Here is a 22,197-nt window from a genome sequence, read left to right as displayed (position 1 = left end):
AAGAAATATCTAGTTTAATACCTCAACCGAATCGATTATCAAATATAACTGATAACCTGCCCTTTTTTTAAAATTTAAGCAAACAGACATGCCACATCTCAGCTCGATATATCAACCCAGCATTTTTGGTAGTGGATCCACCAACCCATCTCTTTTAAATTAATGTCTTCGTATTCAAGTCATTTAGGGAGAGAACTAAAAGGTTCTAAGGTCATAGAAATATAATTATGACTGGGATAGATGTTTTGCTATGTTGGGCGCTAGAAGCAGCATCCATTTTCTAATCTCATTCAAAATCTCTACATGTATTCTCTCTCCAATGATAGAATTATATCTGACCTCTTACTGTCATCATTGCAGTCCTATGCCTCTCAAACATTCTATCCTAAACAGAACACCTAGGAAGCCAATCCTCAAGAGTTGAAACTTATTTTATCTTATAAATGACCTTGTAAAGTCTTTTCTTTACAGAAGTGGATTTTCAATTTGTGATGCTTTAGTTAAATTGTCCCCTCTATTTGGGATGCATATCTAACGACTACCTTCAGTTATAGGTCAGGTAAAAGTGCTGCCAGTTTAATATGAAGCTATAGACCATATACAAAATGAAGGGCCTTCTAATCCAAACAGCACAGTTTCTATTAAGAATAGACAACTCGAGCAACAAATAAAATCTTAATCTTTTACATTTTTTATTAAAACTAAAGCCAAGTACTTTCTTTGTATCATTCCAAATTTTCATTCGCCAAAGGCTATTCTCTTAAAAGAGAACTGCTTTAGTTTCTCATCAAATCTCTCTCTTATCTTTATACTTTTGCCAATTGTAAATTTAAGAAAGAGACTATTGTAGATGTTAAAGAGGATACAGCTTTAGACAAATGAGCTTAAAGTGTTACATTAATCTACTAAGAAAAAACACAAAATGTAAACAGAATATGAACCTTCCAAAACACACAATCCCCAATGCCCTTTTCCTGATTTCAGGAGCTTGTATTAATGCCAAAAATACATGCATACAAACAATAGGTACCTTTCATCATAGACTATGTTTTCCAGTTTCCGTGCCTGTTGTAACGTTTTCACACATCACCCCATTGAAAATGGGGACCACCACTTTTTGCTTATTAGCTTAGGTGTTTTAGTGTTTTGTCTTAACTTGGGAATAGGATTTAGTCCTTTAACTTTTTGCTTGTGAGAAGGCTATGTCTTGTCGAGCCGTCCTTTAAGTAAGTCAGAATGCAAGGTTTATCTTGTCTTTGAGGTGTGGTCAGGTCATGAAATAATGTTTCGTGTCCGAAATCCACGATCAGGTGTCAAAACTAAAGAATGAAGATGAAAGTGCAAGATGTTGTCATAGAGCAGGAAAGTTGCCAATGTTGTCAATGTTGCAATATGTTGTCATAGTTATCAAAATTGTAAAAAGAGATGTTGCAAAGTTGTCATGGAGGTTTTTAGGATGAGTGATGTTTCGAAAATGCTAAGTGTTGATCAAAGATGACATATTCAAGGATGTGATGCCTAGAAAAGAGGAATTCCTTGCCAAGGTCAGATTTTCCGACCTTGACAAAATCAGGGAATAAGGAAGGTTTTTTCAAAATCCTTGCCTAAGTGAGGAAATTCAAAATTGAGAATTAAGGCCTAAGGATTAAGTATGAAAATGCTTAAAAAACCTTTGATTCAATCCTTAGCACATTTGGAAAATGCTAAAAAAAACATTTGATTCAATCCTTAGCACATTTGGAAATTTCCTAAGGCAAAGTATTCACTTTAGTCATTTGTCCTTGGACATGTCTCATTTGCGCCCATGATTTGCTCATTTGTCCCAGCCACTATCTCATTTGCACCCTTCCTTTGTCCTTGGGAAGCTTGGAAACCCACCCTTGCTTTTGTCCTTCACTTTTGCCCACATCCTTAGTCCTTTGCCACCATCAATTTGTGCCCTTAGGTCCATGTGTAACATGGAAGAATGCCTTAGAGTTAATCCATCTAACTTACGCACGAGGTCTTTTGTCCTTGTCTAGCTTTCATGTGCACTCATCCTAACCAACATGGAAGTTGCTTTGCGAAGTTCTTGAGCACACCTCATCCACACCTAGACTTGTCCCTAAGCATTGAGGAATCCCGCCCTTTCATTTGTCCATCAGCACCTTGAATCTGTGCCTTAGATAATCCTTTACACCTCCTCATTCCCGCCAAGCATCTATGAATTATCCTTGGACATCAAAGAAATGCGCTCAACTTGAGTTCTTGTCCCTGCCACCACCTAATTTCCGCCCCAGTTTGTCCTTGCTTGCCTCAGATTCCCGCCTCATCCCCAGTCCTTTGCACCTCCTAATTCCTGTCCAAGGGTATAGTCCTTACATGCATCTAAAATCCATTCAAATTGGTCAATTTGACTTTAATGAGCCCTCAAATGCGCTTATGCTCATCCTTCCTACGCTCTGATTATTAAAATAATATTAATATCTATTTTATAATGGTCATCTTAGTTGTCAACTTATTTAGCTTTTTTAGTGCGTTATGTGAAACTATTGCTTCTTTATTTTGAGCAATCAATTTTTCATGGTATCAGAGCAGGTTGATGGGGTTTTATAGAGTTTGGCCAATTTTTTAATAAAAAATCCGTAAGCCTCACCTGGAAATAATTTCCAGATTCTTTTTTGAGTTTTTTTTATGAAAAAAATCTTATTGGCTACTAGGCAATTTGCAGGTCATGGGCAAAAGGGTTTCTAAAGATTCTGAAAATTCTTTTCATGCTTGTTTGTGAGAGTTCGGATTTGCTGGGTCGTGGTTCTCTTTCTATGGGCGCCGTGTGTCTTTTTTTCCTACGAACACGATTTTAGCAGGTTCATGAAGGTTCTTTTGTAAAAATCACGGGTTTTGCAGATTTTTTTTTCCGTCTACCCGCGTTTGTTTTTTTTGTGACCCAATACTCTTCTACAAAAGGGTTTGCCGATTTTTCCTCAAAATCATGGTTTCAAGCTTCAATAATTCGCGTGTCAGATCTCTAATTCGTGTGTGAGGACTCCATCAGCTTGGATGGCTTCTTATACCCTTGGTCATTTACATTCTGCAGATCCTAGGAGGGTCTACGTAGCAGCAGAGTGTTCTTTGCATTTGTGATCAAACACATGCAATGTGTTATGTGGGGTATTGAGTACGATGACCATTAGGGAGGGTATTAAAATAATATTAATATCTATTTTATAATGGTCATCTTAGTTGTCGACTTATTTAGCTATTTAGCTTTTTAGTCGACTTATTTAGCTTTTTTAGTGCGTTAAGTGAAACTATTGCTTCTTTATTCAAGAATCAAGACACATAGTTAGCTTTTTATTATTTAGCTTTTTAAGCTTTATTTAATATTTTAAGCTGTTTAGCTTTTTAGCTTTTTAGTTTTCACTTAAAACGACTAGTTCTTAATTAAGAATGTCGTCTTGTAAACTCTTTATATACGGTTGTATGCCATTGAATAGTTGATCCAATTATTTTGAGCAATCAATTTTTCACTGATTACTGCCCCTCATTTACCCATTTGCATCCCTGAAATCAGCCCTATGCATTTGTGCTTAATAGCCAATAGGCATGAAATCCCATCTAGGAGAGGGAGTGATGAGCAATCAAAGAACAGACCTAAAATCAGATCTAATTCACAGGGACTTATTATTATAATCAGACTTAAAAATCAGAATTGAAAAATCCTAAAATGCTGATCCTAATTCACAGGGCAGAGAGAAGAATTGATTGACGTAGGTGAGAATCGGGGTGAATGATGTTTTGTGGATCAATGTTCAACCTTTATTTATACAAGCAAAAAGGTGCATCGGCAAACCCTAGCCAACTTGAAAGAAGACAATAAAGCGTGTGAAGGAAGCCAACTATTTTTTTCCTTGTGAGGTTTGAAATACGGCCCAACATAGTCCTTGAAAAGGCCCTAAGTGCGCCTTGATGTGTCCCTCTAGACCACTCAAACTCGCTCAGCAAGAAAGTTGCTTAAGTCAGCCTCCTTGAGAGAAAATCAAAAAAAATTGAAGGCAAAATCAATACTACCGAGCACAGCCGGCCTGAATGTGCAATCAAACAATTCAATTTTAAATAACCAAAATGCAAGTCGGCCAAATTGGGTTTGACGCAAATTCAAAGGTGAAGAGGCATATAAAGGGGAGGATCAAATGTATTTCAAATCATCAATTCAATTTGTTTTTACAAGCTGATTAAGGCAGGAGCAGATCTGAGCAAGTTAATAAGCAGACTTGAGACAATCTTTTTTATCAGCAATAAGGCAAACTTGCAGATCAGATTTAAGAGCTAAACTGTCAAAGGCTAAATTGAACTGAATTTTCGAGTTATTTCCACCCATTTTTAACCCTGATTTGGTGCAAACTTGTCCAGTCCTGATGCGAACTTGTGCAAACCTGATTTCATCTTTCAAAACCAGACCTAAGCAAGCACAGCAAAGTGTATTTCTAGATTTACCTTTCTTGATTTTTTGATAATATTTCCAGATTGAAAGAGTTTTAGGGGCCTGAATTGTTAGGTGTTAGTCTTATTTTCCATTCAATTCATGATGTATGATGCAACATCTCTTTGTCTTTTAGGTTTAAGGCTAGAAATAGGAGGCTTGGAGCGTGGAACAAAGGGAGATCAATCACATCAAGAACAAGACCTACAAAGGCTTTCAAGACGAGGGATATCTCCACCACGTGAGGATGAAGAACTTCACATTTCCAGTATTACAATCTCAACAACAAGTACGCTCAAGGCAAAGGATGACTCTACAACCTGATGATGAATCTAACATCACGGTTCAATGGATGAAAGGACTCTACAATGCAAAAAAAGGAGTTAAGATCAGCATGTGCAAGAAGATAGATAGCTAATGAAGATGAGGAACATTACCATTACGAAAGACGAATTTTACAACAATCTTGCATTTCCTTCAGAAATCCAAGATCAAGGTCAGTACAATAAGGAAGTAATCTCAGTCAAGGACATCATGCACAAGTAATTAAAGCGGATGGAGGATACACTTGCAACGACCACACATGAAGATGATGGTGAAGCATGGACAACAGCAAGACAAGGATCATACTGCAAGGAGGAGAACCACATGAAATGTATTACAACAAGAGAATCAATGAAAGAGATGACAGGATGCACATTGCAACATGTTCCACAACTCAAGAACATTATACAAGGATGTGAATTTCAAGATTCCAAGGTTGAAAGTGGAAATTCATCATAAGAAGGAAGATTCCCAAACATGAGAATGAAGTGAAATGTGATCAAGGATGAGTGATAATTTCAGAAGGGTTAAGCAAAGTTAAAAACTTGATCACCAAAGATGATGCAATTTGGGAATATGATCTACCACCTTCATCAAAGGATTGAATAATGTCGAGTATCAAGAGATATTGCCCAAAAGCAAAGACTTCTTTGTGATTATCTACAAGATAAGCATGATGTGGTGGCACTTAGTCATCATCAACCAATCAAATTATTCAAAGTCAGGGTGTCCAAGTCCAATGAACCTGACTTATCCTACGAAGAAGATAACTACCCATGTGTAAGGCACTAAATTCAATGTACCTAACCTCATTTATCATTGGTCCGAATTCAAGGAAGGACATGTGTCAGAAATGCTGTAATGATCTCATTCGTCAAAGAGGAGTTAATCGTAACTAACCCTAATTAGGGTTTGTCTTGAATTATCTCGGCCATTGATTTGTAATTGATAGTAGCCCTCAAATTGTAATTGAGACCTCTATATAAGGCTCAACCTTCTCATTTGTAAAGGTTAATAGTTAATAGACAGTTGATAGCTCTTTAACAGTTAGCAATAGAGTAGGAGGAAGCTAGAGACGACTTCAATTGAAGCATGGTGGATTTTTATGTGCTGTTTCAACATTTTGCATGGTTTTTTGTTACTTCTCAAATTTAGTTCAAGTTCATTAATTATAATGGAGATATGTGATGATACTTGATGCAATTCCGGTTCATACCATTTAGAAGTTGTTGATTGAAAATTGCAGTGCATAATTAGTTTGAACCTGATTAGCAAAAGTTCGATTGCGAGTGTTCACTTGGATTGCGTCAGCCTTGAGTATTTAGATGAAGGCTTACAATATGAAAATCCTTCGTTTCCTTTGAAAATTGCATCAGGTTTGTGTAGTTGTTTCCTCATGGGGAAGTAGGACTTGATTATAAAATCCATTAATCTAAGCAGCATCCTTTATCGTCATTGTCCCTAGGTTTAGATCGAATTCTCTTAACCCTTCATCCTTTGGTCTTTTATTTTCAAGCCAGTCAGTTTAGTTTCCACGTTCCAGCAAAATGTAAGTCCCTTTGTGTTACCAGCATTATCACATCAAATCACTAAGTCTATCCAACATTAAAGTCAATTCTTCGCATTGTAAACCTTGGAGTTGCCTTATTTGATCACATTATTTATCATGAGGTTTCTTTGTTCAAGAGAGGATAGAATACTTAGTATTTTATTCTGTGTTCAAGGTGTCCTAAAAAACACATCAACAGTGCCATTATCACAGATTTATAATTAGTTGATCATGTGATTCATCATATACCAAAACTAACATTAATAACAAAATAAAACATCCATTGATCTAAAAGAAGGATTAATGCACCTGCTGAACTTGTCCACGTAAAATGTCAAACTGATCAGCTGTGCAACAAATGTTTCCAGTAATAGTTGGGCAGAGACTTTGAATCTTCGCAGATAGTAACTTACTGGGCTGAAGAAAGCACAAATACATTTGTTAGTGTTACAAATTTCATAATAATTTAACATTCCTTGGTACTTTTAAGTAAGATGCAGCATGCTTCAATGAGCAACTTCAGACACATGAAAGACCAGGCACTCTTCTTTAATTATTAATAAGGAAAAGAAGCAAACACTTCACTTTATAGATAAAGATAAGCCCTATACGATAGGCATACAGAGAATATACATTAAAGCATTATTTTCCAAAATAGTAGATTCCATCACAATATATTTTCCTCTGTTATATTAATCAAAGGCAGCCAAATTATGTCAGGCCTGGAGTATCCTCGTGATATTGATGATGTAGAAAACTAATAAATCCCTCAAAAATAGTCTTTGAGATACCAAAGCACAATCACAGCCCAAATTTATATGCTGATTCAAAGAACAAAAATGCAGAGTATTATAAAGCATTATAATGAGATCAAATTCCATACTTCCCAAATCATAGATTCCATCACAACACTTTTTTCTTCCGTTACACTAATCAGAAGCAGAAAAATTATGTCAGACCAGGATTACTTCATGATATTGATGATCTAGAAAACTAATAAATCCCTCAAAAATAGTCTTTGAGATGCCAAAGCATAATCAAAGCCTACTTTTACAGGACGATTCAAAGAATATAAAGGCAAGTTTATTATTTACATATGGCTAGCTACTGTCAGGTGTTTCAACTTTGCATCAAATAAAAATAAGGAAATATTCCTTTTTAATAAAGTCAATTTGTATAATATTTGGAAAAGTTCTCTGTCAATACTGTAAGTCTGTAACCACAGAAATATATACAAGTGATTGTGAAATATGCGTCTGGCAGCAAAATGCCTGGTTGGGGTTCTGCAGGACTTACGTTGTCAAATACCCTGCTACTGGCATTGAAAAGCTTACTAAGTTAGTGGTTTTTATTTTGGGGCTCGGACCATCATATTATAGTTGTCTAAGTCACAGAATACGGCGATTTTCATGAATGAGGTTCGAATTTAATCGAATTTCAAACTTTTATAAAAAACTCGTTTAAATTCGGCCATAAAAAAATTTTGCTAAAAAATGGGCAGATGGCACACAACTCACTCCTGTGGCTGCCATCGCTGCCGCCTGCCGTAGTCATCGTCACTGCTGCCTTCTGTAGTCACCATCACTGCCATTGCCATCGCTGCCGCCTGCCATAGTCATCGTCACTGCCATTGCCATCGCTCCTATGTTCAAGTAGGTGCCCGAGCTCTCAAATTTTATTAGTTATTTTGACATCTATTCGATGTTGTAAATTTTATTAGTTATTAGTTAATTACAAGCAATGCTAATTAGGTATTCGATATTGTCTGATGTAGTTTTATTTTATTATTGTAATAAATTAGTAATTAGGTAAAAGGTATATCGAATACATTCAAAAATATACAGTAATAAGTTATTATGTACATTTTTTAATGCATTAGTTATATTACATGTTATATTAGTTACATTAGCTATAATTTATTAGAAAAATTACATATATTTAAAAATAAACAAAATTATATAAGGCGAATTTAATCCGAATTTTTTTTTCAATTTTTTTTCTTGTCGAATTTCATCCGAATTTCATGACTGTCGAATTCGAATTCAAATTCGAACCTTGTGACTTAGATAGTTGTTATGTTATGGCAGAACATTAGACCCAAGGCCAGCACTCTGTACTGTTATAATTAGGTACTCTTAAGAATATGTTTCAATGGTAACTGTGTGTCCTCATATATCATTAACAGGCAGGTGGTCTTTGCTTTATATCAACTCGCTGTAACACAAACTTGCTGTTTAATTTCTAAGATTACCATCATCTTGGTCCCTTTAAGCATAGGGCCCAAATCCTAACCCCCATATCCATCCAAAACCAAACTTACCAGATCACAGGATTATTACAGTATAATGTACTCTTCAAAATCTTACTTCTACTTTATTTAGCTAGATTTAACATTTGTATTCTGTAAAATTATATTTTCCATCAAAGAGTAGACAACAAATCATTGCTTGATCTATTTTAAGTAAATAATTTATAATGTTCAAAAAAAATATGCAGAAAGAAAAAAAGTTGTTTTTAATTTTTCTGTATTTTCACACACAAATCACCCGGCATTATCACCAAAAATTTTGGGAGGGCTGAGAGACAAACCTCTCTCCAAAAAGTCTGAGAAACACAACTTAATTCACCTCCCCAAATAAAGGTTACATTTTACAAGCAAATTGAAATAAAACAAAGAAAACCCAAGCAGGCAAATCCGTTTGGGTGTTCAACTTACTGATGCATTATCTAATTAAAGATATTTTGGGAGGGCTGAGAGACAAACCTCTCTCCAAAAAGTCTGAGAAACACAACTTAATTCACCTCCCCAAATAAAGGTTACATTTTACAAGCAAATTGAAATAAAACAAAGAAAACCCAAGCAGGCAAATCCGTTTGGGTGTTCAACTTACTGATGCATTATCTAATTAAAGATATTTTGACTCCTGTTCATTCCCATGCTAATATAAATTTCATATTATTTTTGAGAATTTTTCATACCAACTGTAAGTATGTCATGAAATACAACCATTCAAGAATCAAGAATGATAACAACCTGCACAGCAGGTACTGAATATGGGCAGTTTAGAACTTTTCCATCTTCACGTTTTCCACAAATGTCATACATGGCACAATAATCTTTACTGTGATTCACCCTGACAAAATTGACAAACCAAAATTAAACTAGTGCTTTAACAAAAAACTGCAATAATTATTTAAAACATGCTTTGACAGCCCAGAATTAAGAAAGTCATTTTATATATACTTGCTATATACAATTTATGTGCACAAATCAAAATACAAATGCGTACAATACTTAACATAACTAGTCAACAAAAAATGTATCAATCTCTGGCTATCCTTCACATAAATAGACATTAAATTTGCATAATTTAAACAATTGCTCACAATAGAATAAATAGATGTGATAGATCCAAGATTAAATAAAAAACATGTGCATCCAAACGATTCAAAATAGCTTAATAGAAGTCATAGCTAAATATCATATATATTATGAAAAATATCCCTACTTTGCTGCAAATCCTCAAGCATAATGTCATTTCCTTTATAATTAGTCAGCATCCAGTCAATCATAAGCATTAGTTGGTATTGTCCTTTGGTGAACCCAACCATTATCCAGCTGTGTCTAGTTTGCTCAATTTACCAGAGCTAATACTTTTTATTTCTAGCAAGTTTAGTCTTTATAGCCTCTTTCTCAAATGTTATGTTACCCACAGTCAAAGCACTGCTCATTCATTTCAGCAAGACAAAATGGCAATTAAGCATGTCAAAAAATGCAAATGAAACATTTTTGACAACCTTTTTGTTTTCTTTCTGCTTGAAGCTTCAGCAAACTGAACATTTTAAGTGGCCCAAAGTTTGGTTTTCGGCACTCAAGTTGTTGGCTTTTCTCATTTGTGTTGTTTCCCTATCAAGTTTGCTCTAGCTAAGGTGTGGGGGATAAGTTACGACAGAAGAATCAACTCCATATGATAATTACATCCATTGATTGAACATAGTTTTACACTCAAGTTGAGCTCATCAATATTGGACAGTAATTAGCAATCAACAACATACTTTTTGGTTTAAAAAATAAGTTTTTGATCACTGTAAAAGAATTGCAATAAATTATTTTTCTTTGTATCTTGCCATTAAGAAATACCAACCTATGGGGTTATTAGTTATTCAACAAAACTTGAGGTCAGAGGTAATTTGACATTCATTAACACTCATCTATATCCTTGTTGACAAAGAGGAGTGGTAGCAAAGGGTCATGAGCAGTTTTCCATGGGGACCCATCCTCTGCTCCCACTCCCATGCCAAAAAATGACGGGTTTCCAAGACAGGGACATTCGGGAGTTCCCACAGCACCCAATGGAATAAAACGTATTTAAAAATAACAGTTCTAGTAAAAAATAAAGAACTACTCCTTCCTGGAAAGCATAATTGGGCCCACCAACACCTAACATCCCAAAAGAAATAAAATATAAATAATCTAGCTCACCCTCAATTGAAATTACAATCCAGTTGCAACACTTTTCCATTTGCATTGTATGAGAGGAAGACAAAGACTTTAATCGTCTTCATCAATCAATCATTCATTTAGCATTGCAATAGGAAAATTGAAACTTCATTGTTTAATATTTGAATAAACGAAATCTAAATATCAAATGTTTCATTGTATTGCTGTTCTTTGTTGTACTTATGAAACTTTAGAGTTTAAACATCGTTGTTATGTTTTAAGATTGCAAATATAACATTTATACAAGCAAGTTCTTAGTTCTAGGGTTTACAGGTTACCAAATGTTGTTATTTAAGGTTTTATAACTGTTGTTTTTAGGCAATTGCTTCCTTATATTGCATTATATGTTGATGTAAGTATCATCTTGGTGATGGAGATCAAAAAAGATAGAACAAATAGAAAACTTTGGTTTTGTCATAGTCCACATGTGAACTCAGTGTTGGAGAGATTCAACTTGTCAACTTGCAGACCTTTGTGTGTTCCTATTTCTGTGTGGAATAAGTTATCAGTTGAGTAGCATCTGACTTCTCCTAGTGAGATTGAGGGTATGAACAATGTACCTTATGCTAGTGCGATTGGAAGCTTAATATATGCTATAGTTTACATGAGACCAAACATTGCCCAAGTAGTGGAAGTTCTTAGCCATGTTTTGCCTGATCTTTGACAAATACATTGGGATGCAGTGAAGGGGATCTTCCAATACTTGCAAGGTACCTACAAGTATTACATTTGTGGTCAAAATAAATATACAGGGGACCAATACTCAATGACTATTCGTGGACTTGTGGATTCAGATTGGACTAGGTATGTCGACAACAAGAGATCCACCAATGGATATGTTTTCATTATTTTTGTTAGTGATATTAATTACATGAGCAAGTGACGGGCTGCAATCACTTTGTCCACTATAGAAGTACATGGCAACTCTACTCATGCTTGTAAGTAAGCAATCTGTCTTAAGCATTTGTATTTAGATGTGGGGTTAAGTCCAAAAGCTATTACAAATCTATGTGATAGTCAACAAGCCATATGTCTAGCAAAGAACGGGCCCTTCTGTGGGAGGACAAAGCTGTCCAGACCATTTTGTTCAAGACACGGTAGAGGATGGGAAGGCAATGCTAGAGAAAGTTGATACATTGACAAATGTTGCAAGTTCTTTGACAAAGCCTATGAACATAAAGAAACATGTGTTGCAGTAAGTCTTTGGGCCTCTCGGCTTGTAGCAGTTAGATTTCAATGTTGGTTAGTTTCTCTTCTGCTCTAGCAAGGTGTCCAACAAGTGGTAGAATGTTCAATTTTAATATTTTTGTATGCACACTCTATTTTTGTCTTTTGAGCATTTTGTCTACATGTGGGAGAGTCAGCATCCCAATCGAAGATGACGTGGAATTTGTCTTTAGTGGTTTTTTGTCCTCACATAAGGAGACAAGTTTCCTGGTTTGACGTAGCATGGTTTGGCAATGTGTTGGCATCTTGTGGTATGTGTAAGGTCATCATGACGAGATTTACATGGCATGTAAGAGCATGTAAGAGAGGTTAGATTGGAATCTTGACAAGCATTATGACATTTGGCCACTTGTCATAAGCATCTTTGAATGGTTGAATGAGAACAAATCAGGGCGCCTAAGTTTGGGTGGTGAAATATCACAGATTATGACAATGTAAGAAGTGTAAGGAATATGCAAAAAATAACCAAGAAAAGCAAGACCAACGAAGGTTGTTGGAACCTGATACCATGCATTTGAGCGCCAAACCTCTCATGGTCTTGCAAATGCTTTTCCCAAACCATCTACTGTTTCCAATCGATCTCTTGCCAATTTTTTGGTGCTTGAAGTTGTAGTTTGTATGGTTATTTTGCAGGTACCATTATGCTATCAAAATCACTCCAAAATTGTATGTTAGTGAAACTCTATTAGGTCTTGCTCTGCAAATGTATTGTAACCATTGTTGTCATTGAATAATAAACTAGACTGCTTTAGAGTGTAGAGTTTTTCTCTTGAAAGGGTTTTCCCAAATACATTTATTTTATGATATATTGTTTATTTTATGCTTATATTTGTATCTACTTTTTGTAATTGAAATAACTTTGAAATTTGCACAACGCCATCCTCAGTAGAGCATTGAAAACATTGTATATTAAGAAAAGGGCCTATCATTCACATGGATCACAAAACCTTACAATTTTTGCAAAAATAGAATAAGTTATAACAAAAGAGGCACGAAAAATGGTCTCATATCCTTAATAGCTAACTTACCGGATTCTCCTGGGCTGCCTCGGATTCAGGTCCTTGTTCTCTTCAAGTCCTGGTCTGAGCCTGGTCTTCTGTGGATTCCCTCACAGGACCCACAGAGAACCCAGCCGTCTGGGAGGAACCCGGGGGGAATCCACGAAGGACCTAGGTGGACCCAGGCCAACCAAGGCCCGTGGGTTCCCAAAAACGGGGCCCACAGGTCATAAAGTAACAAATTTTAATTAAAAAACACTTTTTTCAATATTTTATTTTACAATAAACCCTAAATTCGCCCCTTATGACCAGGACCCGAATCCAAGGATTTGGTCTACATACACTCCAACCTTCGTTTGTTGTCACATAAGAAACCTAAATATAATGCAGGTGCAACAAGGAATTGGGATCTAGCCCCTAAGTGTGCTGATTTAGATGCTACAGTTGCACAACTTGCCCAAGTCTCTATAGACGAGGCAGCTATGGAACTTGAGAGAGACATAGCTAGCGGGAGTGGCATTCCAATCGATGGTGGTTCAATTGATACTGAATTTGAACCAATTGATGACCTTGGGCTTGGGTTGGATAATTCAAATGAAGATGAATATGGAGATTAAATCCCATAGATGGCTTGTAATTTGAATTTTCATTGTGTCATGACATTTTGAAACTTGAATATTATCTTTTTTGCAAATTATGAATATGATATTACATTTACGATATATGAATATTTATTGGCAATTATGGATTTGTCATTTATCATTTATGTATGGGAAAGTTACATTGTATATTTGTATGGATTGTATCATTGTAATAATCAATAATGGTAGTGATAGTTTATAATATATATATAATTATATTTTATAATTTTGATGTTTGAACATATATGTGTGTGTGTGTGTACGGACGTACCCGTACCTGTACCCAAGGAAAAAAAAAACTGCTGAATCCACGATTCCATACCCATACCCATACCCGAATCAGTAACTTAGCTTCATAGTTCAACTTGATCATCAAGCATAAGAAAGGGATCACAATCCCAAGGTATACTACTTGATCAAATATGACGACTGAGCACTACTGTTAGAGCTCAATATGTGTGGACATGAAACCAATAATTTACTAGAATTGCATCAGGTTTTGCATAGCTATAAAATTATTCATAAGTAATATTTGCAGGCTAAACTCTCGATCATTTAAAATGTGTCAGTACCATATTGTTGACGTGTATTTCATACACAATCATACACAGAATAAAATACCGACAGGCATCTTATCCTCTCTTGAGAAAATAGTCTCTAACTGCTGAAGATCTGCAAAAAGGATCAGTTAGATGGACTCCAAGGTTCTTTTAGTGGGGTCTCCACGTGTGGACAAGCTTTTTAGTGGTATGATGTGATTTGCTGTTTCCTCCAAGGCGTCTTACGGATTCAAAGGCTCGAAGATTTTACCAATCTAAAAAGGAACTTTCAAAAATAGCAAAAGGGATAGGGTTTAAGGAAGTCTAATCTAGCCTAACCCTATGAACGACTTAGCACGAATGAGATTTGGCAAGACTCAACCAACTTCAATTTTGCCATAAGATAACAACTCAATTGAAATTAGTGCGATCTTCTAAGGTAATAATGGTGTTCAATGCATCAAAGACCAAGGACACTACTATGAAGGTACATATCCTAGATACAAAAATGCTTGAAGGTTAAGGACTCAAAGTATTTTCCAGTCGACCATGCAAGGCGTTCCTACAATCAGCAAGAAGCTAGTGGTTTGGATTGCGAATCCTACCAAATATCAAATCTCACACTTAGTCTTTCAAATTAACAAACTACTTTGATTGAGCGTGATTCAAGTACATCCAACAACCATGAAGATAACTTAAGAAATTTGCAACAAAACACCATAACTTCAATATTTTATTGATTTCCAAGTCATCATATACAACAATTGCTTGAATTTCTCTCTTCAATACTCAATCTTGCTACAAAATAAAACTGCTTCTAATTCTAATCTCTCTATTACATCAACTATTATCTCTTACACTATTCACTATTAACTATTACCAAATGAAATGAAAAATGGGGGTATAAATAGCATCCCCAGTTACAATGAAAGGTCCAGATTGAAAATAAATCAATGGACAAGATCATGACACCTAAACCCTAATTAGGGTTTGTTACAAATGACCTCCTTTTTACTGAACAACATTAAATACATAGCCAAATATTAAATTTGGCACAAAAATCTAGGAGGTATCAACCAATGAGAAATAAGATGTCATGTCATCTGTAACAACCTTTCATCTAGAATCTTATTCCCTTTCCAATTCTCTTTCTTAGCATATGCAATGAATTTTGTCACGATTCCTTCGATTTCTGTGTTTGGAATCTCGGGAAGATTCTTGATACTCTCTTCTAAGTGGATAACCTGATCAAATGCATCTAGAAGAGCTGTGTCCCAAGTAGGTTCAAGTTCCTTTGTTCTATCAATCAGGAGCATGGTGGCATACATCTGATCATACTGCTCATCTGTAACATCTGCGTCCTTGCGAAAGATGATCGTGATTCTATCCTCAAATTCTTGTAAATCCACATCTGTCTCGACCTCGATCCTTCTGCCAAGAATGGTACGAAGTACCTCAAATACTCTGTCCTGGATCGGATTGATCACCTCCTCAACTTGGCCGCATCTAACACTGATGTCCTCGAAGAGAACACTCTTTATATGGAGTAAGGTTGACCACTGAAACAAACTGTGAGAATCACCTTCTAAGATCCTCTCCTGCGCTAAAATTTTTCTGGATGTGTGTCTTATAACTTTCAAGACAGGGATGACAACGTCCTTGGTATGGGCAAATGCAGCTACTGTTGCCATCAATCTGTGAATTATCTCAAGAACTTGGATAGCCTGATGGGTGATCTTCGACATCCTTGTAACAAACTCTATGGCCATCGTGTGAGATCTATCCATCCAACTACATGTACGCTGGACCAGGTTCCTGAATCTTTCTGCTTCATTGATCGATTGAAGGGGCAATGCCTGCAATGGTGATCTAACTGGATCCTGACGTCCCAAAGGTTCATTGATGTGACTGAAATATGTCCTCCATGCACCGACCTCTCTCTCAAGCTTTCTATTCTTTTCTACTTCCTCTCTAAGCTTGTCCTTCAATGCCTCAAATGTGTCGGTGGCATCATCTAAAGTCTGCTCTGCTGTGGATGGTCCTAACTCAATAGTCTATATATGATAGTCTTCTGCTAGGATCTCACCTTCATATTTGTCTGCTGCCGGTGTAGCTATCTGCAGTTTTCTAGATCCAGTCTCATCTCGAATTATCTTGGACATCTTTGTAGCCTTCTTCTTCTCTGTTGTCATATGTGAACGTCCCACGAGGCTCTCTAAATCAATTGCATTGTCCTCGTCCTCAATTACGATCACCTTAGTCAATCTTTCCTTCAACCAATCTGGAATATTCGATCTTGTCTCTTGAACTTGAATTTCTTTATGTACTATTTCTTCTTGTCTGGGAGGAGATGTTACTTCATTATCTTCTTCTAAATCATAGTCTTGGAGAGATCCATCGGATGAAACATGCTGTGCCTGTCCTTCCTCCTGTCTATCATTTTGTACCATCGACTCCATGGACTCTTCCACTCGAACTGTTCTATCTTCTGGTCTGGAAGAAGTACCTGGTGTTTGATCTTTGTTGGCACCTAACTTTCTCTTGGAAGACTCTTTCTTTTCTGATCTTTCCTTTCTCTTCGAACCTCTCGAATGGAGATTGCCCTCACTGGCACATCGAAGGTTACCTTCACCTGAATTCCTAGGATTAGGATTGCCTTCACTAACACTGGCCCCACCTTCAGCTGGTTTTTCTTCCAAAGTAAAAGACATAGCTATGCCTTGTTCTCTCAACTTCTGATGCTGAACGTCTACCCATCTGCGAGTACAAGACAAGACTGGTGCCATCAAATCATCGAAATCCACGGCCTCGGGCTCATTCCAATTCAAACTTATTGTTTTGCTTTCTTTATCATATGAAGATTGGATGTGCCTGCCGTTGTCCTGAGCTTGATCGGCCACTCTGTAAATCTTACATTTCCTGATGAAATCCAAAGGCAATCTAGAATGTATCTTTCGTTTCACTTCGAGATCATCTAGGAGATTCATCATAAAATCTTCAATCTGGTGCTCATGTCTAAATCTTCTACCGACCGTCTCCTCTAAATGTCCATGTGGATCAAAACTATTCCTCCAAGCAAAAGATGAAAAAGGATACAAGGCTAACTCCTTCTCTGCGTCATCCATGGCTGAGACATTGGGACATACCTCAACTGAATTACCCAAAATAATAGGTACCTGAACTCCATTCTGATGTCTGTGTCTGAATGCCTTCACATATGCTGCCAACTGCCTTGTTACTTCAAGTAACACAATTCTGTCTGTCGGGTACCTCGGCAACATGTATGGAGGTAAAGGACATCCATGCACTCTAATGTAAGTGAACTTGGGAAACTGAATGAACCAAGCACCGTACCTCTTGATGAATTCCTGGGCATCCTGAGATAATCTGTTGTGAATCCCTCCTTGCAACGTCCTGGTGATGTTCATCGTGAAAGTATCATTGACTAACTTGTAGTTCTTCCCTGGCGGATGATGCAAGTAGGTATAGGATTCACAAGCTCTGACCTCACCGGGTCCTCTTCCAATCACTCCTCTGTGAGGTAGTCCTGCGTACTCAACGCTCCTGATTAAGGCATAGATGACGTATGAACTCATGTGGAAGGACTTAGTAGCCCTGAGTCTCCTCAACTGTACGTCTAAGCAATGGCTAATTATCCTAGCCCAATGTATCGTACCCTTACCTTGAACAATCACCTGGATGAAGTAAAACATCCATTTCTCAAAATAGAAGGCATGAGGTGCTCCTGTAATTCTGTTGAGCATGGTAATCAAATCTCTGTACTCCTCTTGGAAATCAATCCTGTGTGGTGTGTTCGGTACTTTGCTCAGACGGGGACGACTCTTGAGTAGCCAGTTCTTGTTGATTATGCTTAGGCAAGCATCTGGATCATCATCGTACACTGATCTGGCTCCTTCAATGCTCTTGTATATCATGTCCCTGTGCTCTGGAAGATGGAAGGCTTCACTTATGGCTTCCTCTGAAAGGTACGCCAAAGTGTTTCCTTCGTTGGACACAATTGTCCTGGACTGTGGATTGTAATGACGGGCACACTCGATCATCAACTCGTGGCACTGAACAGCTGGAGGAAAACCGGCCGCCTTAATGATGCCACTCTCTATTATTCTCCGGGCGACAGGTGATGGCTTGCCGATGTAAGGGACCTCTCGAAACTTCTTCATGCTAAAGTTCCCCAAGTTTGTATCTCCAATGTTGCTCCACTTCGACACGATCTTGGTCTCCACTTCTTCGGTCTTCTGATCTTCTTTCATGAGAGCCGAGCGGCTGGTGGATGCTCCCGCCTTTGGGGTCGCCATACCTACACAACATTTCATTATAAGAAATAGATTTTGCAATAAATAGCGTAAATAAGAGAGAAAAGTTTTTAGGAAACCTCATGATAAGTCTCTAGAGTTATCATTTCCTAAAAAACAACGATTGAGCCAAGAGATTCAAAAATTCAAAATTTCAAAATTTGAAATATGACGATGAATGAATAAAGCAATAATAATTGAATCGCCATACCTCGATAGAGAGCTAACTCTAGAATGCAAAAACAAAATTTGCCTAGGCAAAATTGAGGTATAAAGTAATCTTCAATTATGATCTCCTCAAAATTGACTTCGCCACCTCTTTGGTTTGGATTCGCACCACCCTTTGATAACTAAGCGCCACCTTTGGATGAATGAAACTCGCACCACCTTGGATAATATTCGCACTATCTTTGAACACACTTCGTACTTTCCTTCGTCTTCCTCAATTCGCATGTAGAAAGGTAAAATAATGATGTAGAAATGATAGTTTTACCCCCCTTATATAGCGCTCACATCACAATTCACCCTCAAGGCCGACTTGATAAAAATAAAACCATTTTTAAATGATTTGCAATAAAATAACAAGGCCGACTTACATTCATGAGCGTTCAAATCGATTTTAATTTTTTAATTCATTAATTAATTAAATGCCTTTTATTTTAATTAATAAATTTCGATTTTTTAAATCAAGGCAAAATAATTAATTAATGCAAAACGCCATATTAAATGCCAATTAAATAGGACTTTCAAATTTTTAAATTGAACTTTGGCATTAAAATGAATTTAAAAGGTTTGTTTGGCGCCAAAAAAAAAATTTGAAAATAAAGTGGACGTACCTCATCGCCCTGGTCCCTTGGAGAGGGACAGGAGCGATCCATGATTTTGGTCTTGATTCTTGCGTTTTTCACGTTCAACTCCTTCATCTCCATGTTGAAAATCGATCAACTTGATGGTTCTTCGAATTTGATTTTCTTTCTTGTGCGAACAAGCGTATTTCGTGATCATTATCGCCCTGGTCCCTTGGAGAGGGACAGGAGCGATCCTAAGGTTTTTTGCTTGAAATTCTCCATTTTGATACGATCCTTTCCTTGTATCATCTTCCAAATGCCATTTGAAACCTTGTGCGTCTTCGTCTTAACATGATTTTCAAAGAATACCATGTGTTTTGCCTAACATCGCCCTTGTCCCTTGGAGAGGGACAGGAGCGATCTCCATGTCTTCACGTTCATCTTGTATCTTTGACCTTCGAACTTGCATTGTAAGGCGAATAACACCTATGCTCGTGTCCTTTGCGTTTATTCCATTTGTTTGCATTATGTGTTTGGACGCATTAAAGGGATCATCGCCCTCGTCCCTTGGAGAGGGACAGGAGCGATCCACGTTTTCTCCTTGACCTTGGCGACTTTAAACTTCGATCTCCTTTGCAATGTCTCCCAAACGATGTCCCTTGCCTTGCTTATCCTCGCCTGGCTTTGATCTATGCGTGCTTTTGATGATATCGCCTTGGTCCTTGTCCAAAGGACAGGAGCGATGTGAGGCTTTTACATTATTTGGCGATGTTTGGACGTTCAAAACCCTTGCGGATTATCTTCAAACGATGCCTTGGACCATATGCTATCTTAGGACGTCTTGACTTAGCTTGATCTTGAAGCAAAACAAGGAATCCAAAGCAAATCGCCCTGGTCCCTTGGAGAGGGACAGGAGCGATATAGTCTCCATGCTCAAAATGATGATCATTTCACGTTCAAAACTCTTGTTTATCATCTTTTATCACGCCATGGACCCTCTAAAACCATGCCACGTCTTGCCCTTACGTAAATTTTGCACGAAATGGCCAATGCATCTAACATCGCCCTGGTCCCTTCCTGAGGGACAGGAGCGATCTATGTTATAGGGTATCAATTTCTTCATTTTAACATCCTTTGAGTGTTTGCGCATGATGAAGACGCCTTGAAATGTCCCTCGCCACCTTGTCTTGACTTGTGTCGACCTTGAACTTTGGAGGAACGACCTTGAACTTTGGAGGGACGTATCATCACCATTGTATCGCCCTGGTCCCTTGGAGAGGGACAGGAGCGATCCCTCCCTTGTGGCCACTATCTCACTTTGCCCGGTTCCAAATTTATATTCAACGGACTCGTCCTGCTCCACTCCATTCGTTCATGCCTTGACATCATTTGTAACTTTGCAAGAAAATCATTTATATCAAAAATCGCTCTGGTCCCTTCCTGAGGGACAGGAGCGAACTAGGCATTTAGGACCTTGTGGACGTCTAAAAAAATCTTCAATTTATATTCAATGCGTTCATCTCATGTCTTCCCTTGTTTTTGAACGTAAACTTGCCTTGACCCTTGTCTGGATTTTGCATAATGAAGGAAATCGCTCTGGTCCCTGGGAGAGGGACGAGAGCTACAAGGTACCTCGCCCTGGTCCCTTGGAGAGGGACAGGAGCGATTTGGTCAATATAGGTCATTCTCCTTCGTTTTTGCATCTCAAATTATATTCATTTGGCAAAGCATCTTCCCCTGGACGTCCTCAAATCATTAAGTTTTCAAAATCTTGCAAGGACAAGGCGAAATTTGAATTGTAGCTCCGGTCCTTCACTGAGGGACAGGAGCGATTTTCCTCCTGGAGGCATTTCTGTGCTCATAAAAATCTTCAATTTATATTCAATGGAAAGGTCTCGCCGTTCTCCATCACTTCAAACGTAAAATTTATCTGGACTCTGCAGGGATGATGAGATATTTGAAAATGAGCTCCCGTCCTTCACTGAGGGACAGGAGCGATTTTGCTCCTACAGGCCAAAATAACATGATTTTTCACATTTTAACACTTCACGAGGCGAAAGCAAACCAATCCCAATGCCCAGGATCAAAATCAAAAAAAAGTCAAAATTTGGTCAAAATATTCAATCGGACAAAAATTCACATTTGACTATCAACACTTAGACAAATTTAAGCTCTGCATTAACATTCCAATTGAGAATTAGACCAATTTGGCGAAATCATTGCATTCAAAATTTGCATTCTAGAAAAGGAAGCTTAAAAGCTCTCAAAAACGACTGGATTTTGGCTTAAAAAGGCAAAATTTAAAACCCTAAGGCTTGGCCCTAAATCCAGACAACCAACTAACTAACAAAACCCTAAAAACGAAAGCCAAAACGAGCGAAAAACAAGCAAAAAGAGGGGGTCCCCATTTGCGATGGGGCGATGTGTGAAATGGTCACAACACATATGAGGGTAAAAACCAAAAATTAACATGAGAGGCTCACTTCAACTAGACCACTCATCAATTTGAAGTTGACAACACTCTTGCAATATTTGAAAAAATATTATTTCTGGCCCAATCTCATATCTGATGTTGCAAAATACATTAAAATTTTCACAACTTGTGTCCTAGCCACGCTAACAATAAAATGCTTAGATTGTATACTCTTTGTTGGTACCAAACAAATCTTGGGAATCTGGATAGCCTTTTAAATCACCTACTACTAAGCATAGTAATGATTGTGCATATGTAATAGTTGAAATATTTTCAAAGTTGTGATTCACTTACCTTTTAAGAAACCAATCTCAGCTCTGTAAACAACCCAATTGTACTTTCAATATGTATCAGTTCATTTAGATTACTAGCCACCATCATA

General features: G+C 37.3%; 1 protein-coding gene across 1 annotated transcript in view; it reads right to left on the bottom strand.

Annotated features, from left to right (window-relative positions):
- Positions 1-22,197, bottom strand: part of LOC131049953 (uncharacterized) — a 245,830-nt gene that overhangs the window by 208,659 nt on the left and 14,974 nt on the right. Inside the window, exons 4-5 of the mRNA XM_057984065.2 lie at positions 9,370-9,469; positions 6,645-6,752 (exon numbers count right to left, since the gene is read on the bottom strand). Coding sequence (XP_057840048.2) covers positions 6,645-6,752; positions 9,370-9,469 — 208 coding nt within the window. The remainder of the gene's footprint in view (positions 1-6,644; positions 6,753-9,369; positions 9,470-22,197) is intronic.

Source organism: Cryptomeria japonica, chromosome 8, assembly GCF_030272615.1.
Source record: "Cryptomeria japonica chromosome 8, Sugi_1.0, whole genome shotgun sequence".
NCBI classification, from domain to species: domain Eukaryota; kingdom Viridiplantae; phylum Streptophyta; class Pinopsida; order Cupressales; family Cupressaceae; genus Cryptomeria; species Cryptomeria japonica.
The sequence above is the reverse complement of the archived record's forward strand: the minus strand, read 5'-3'. Positions and strand labels throughout refer to the sequence as shown.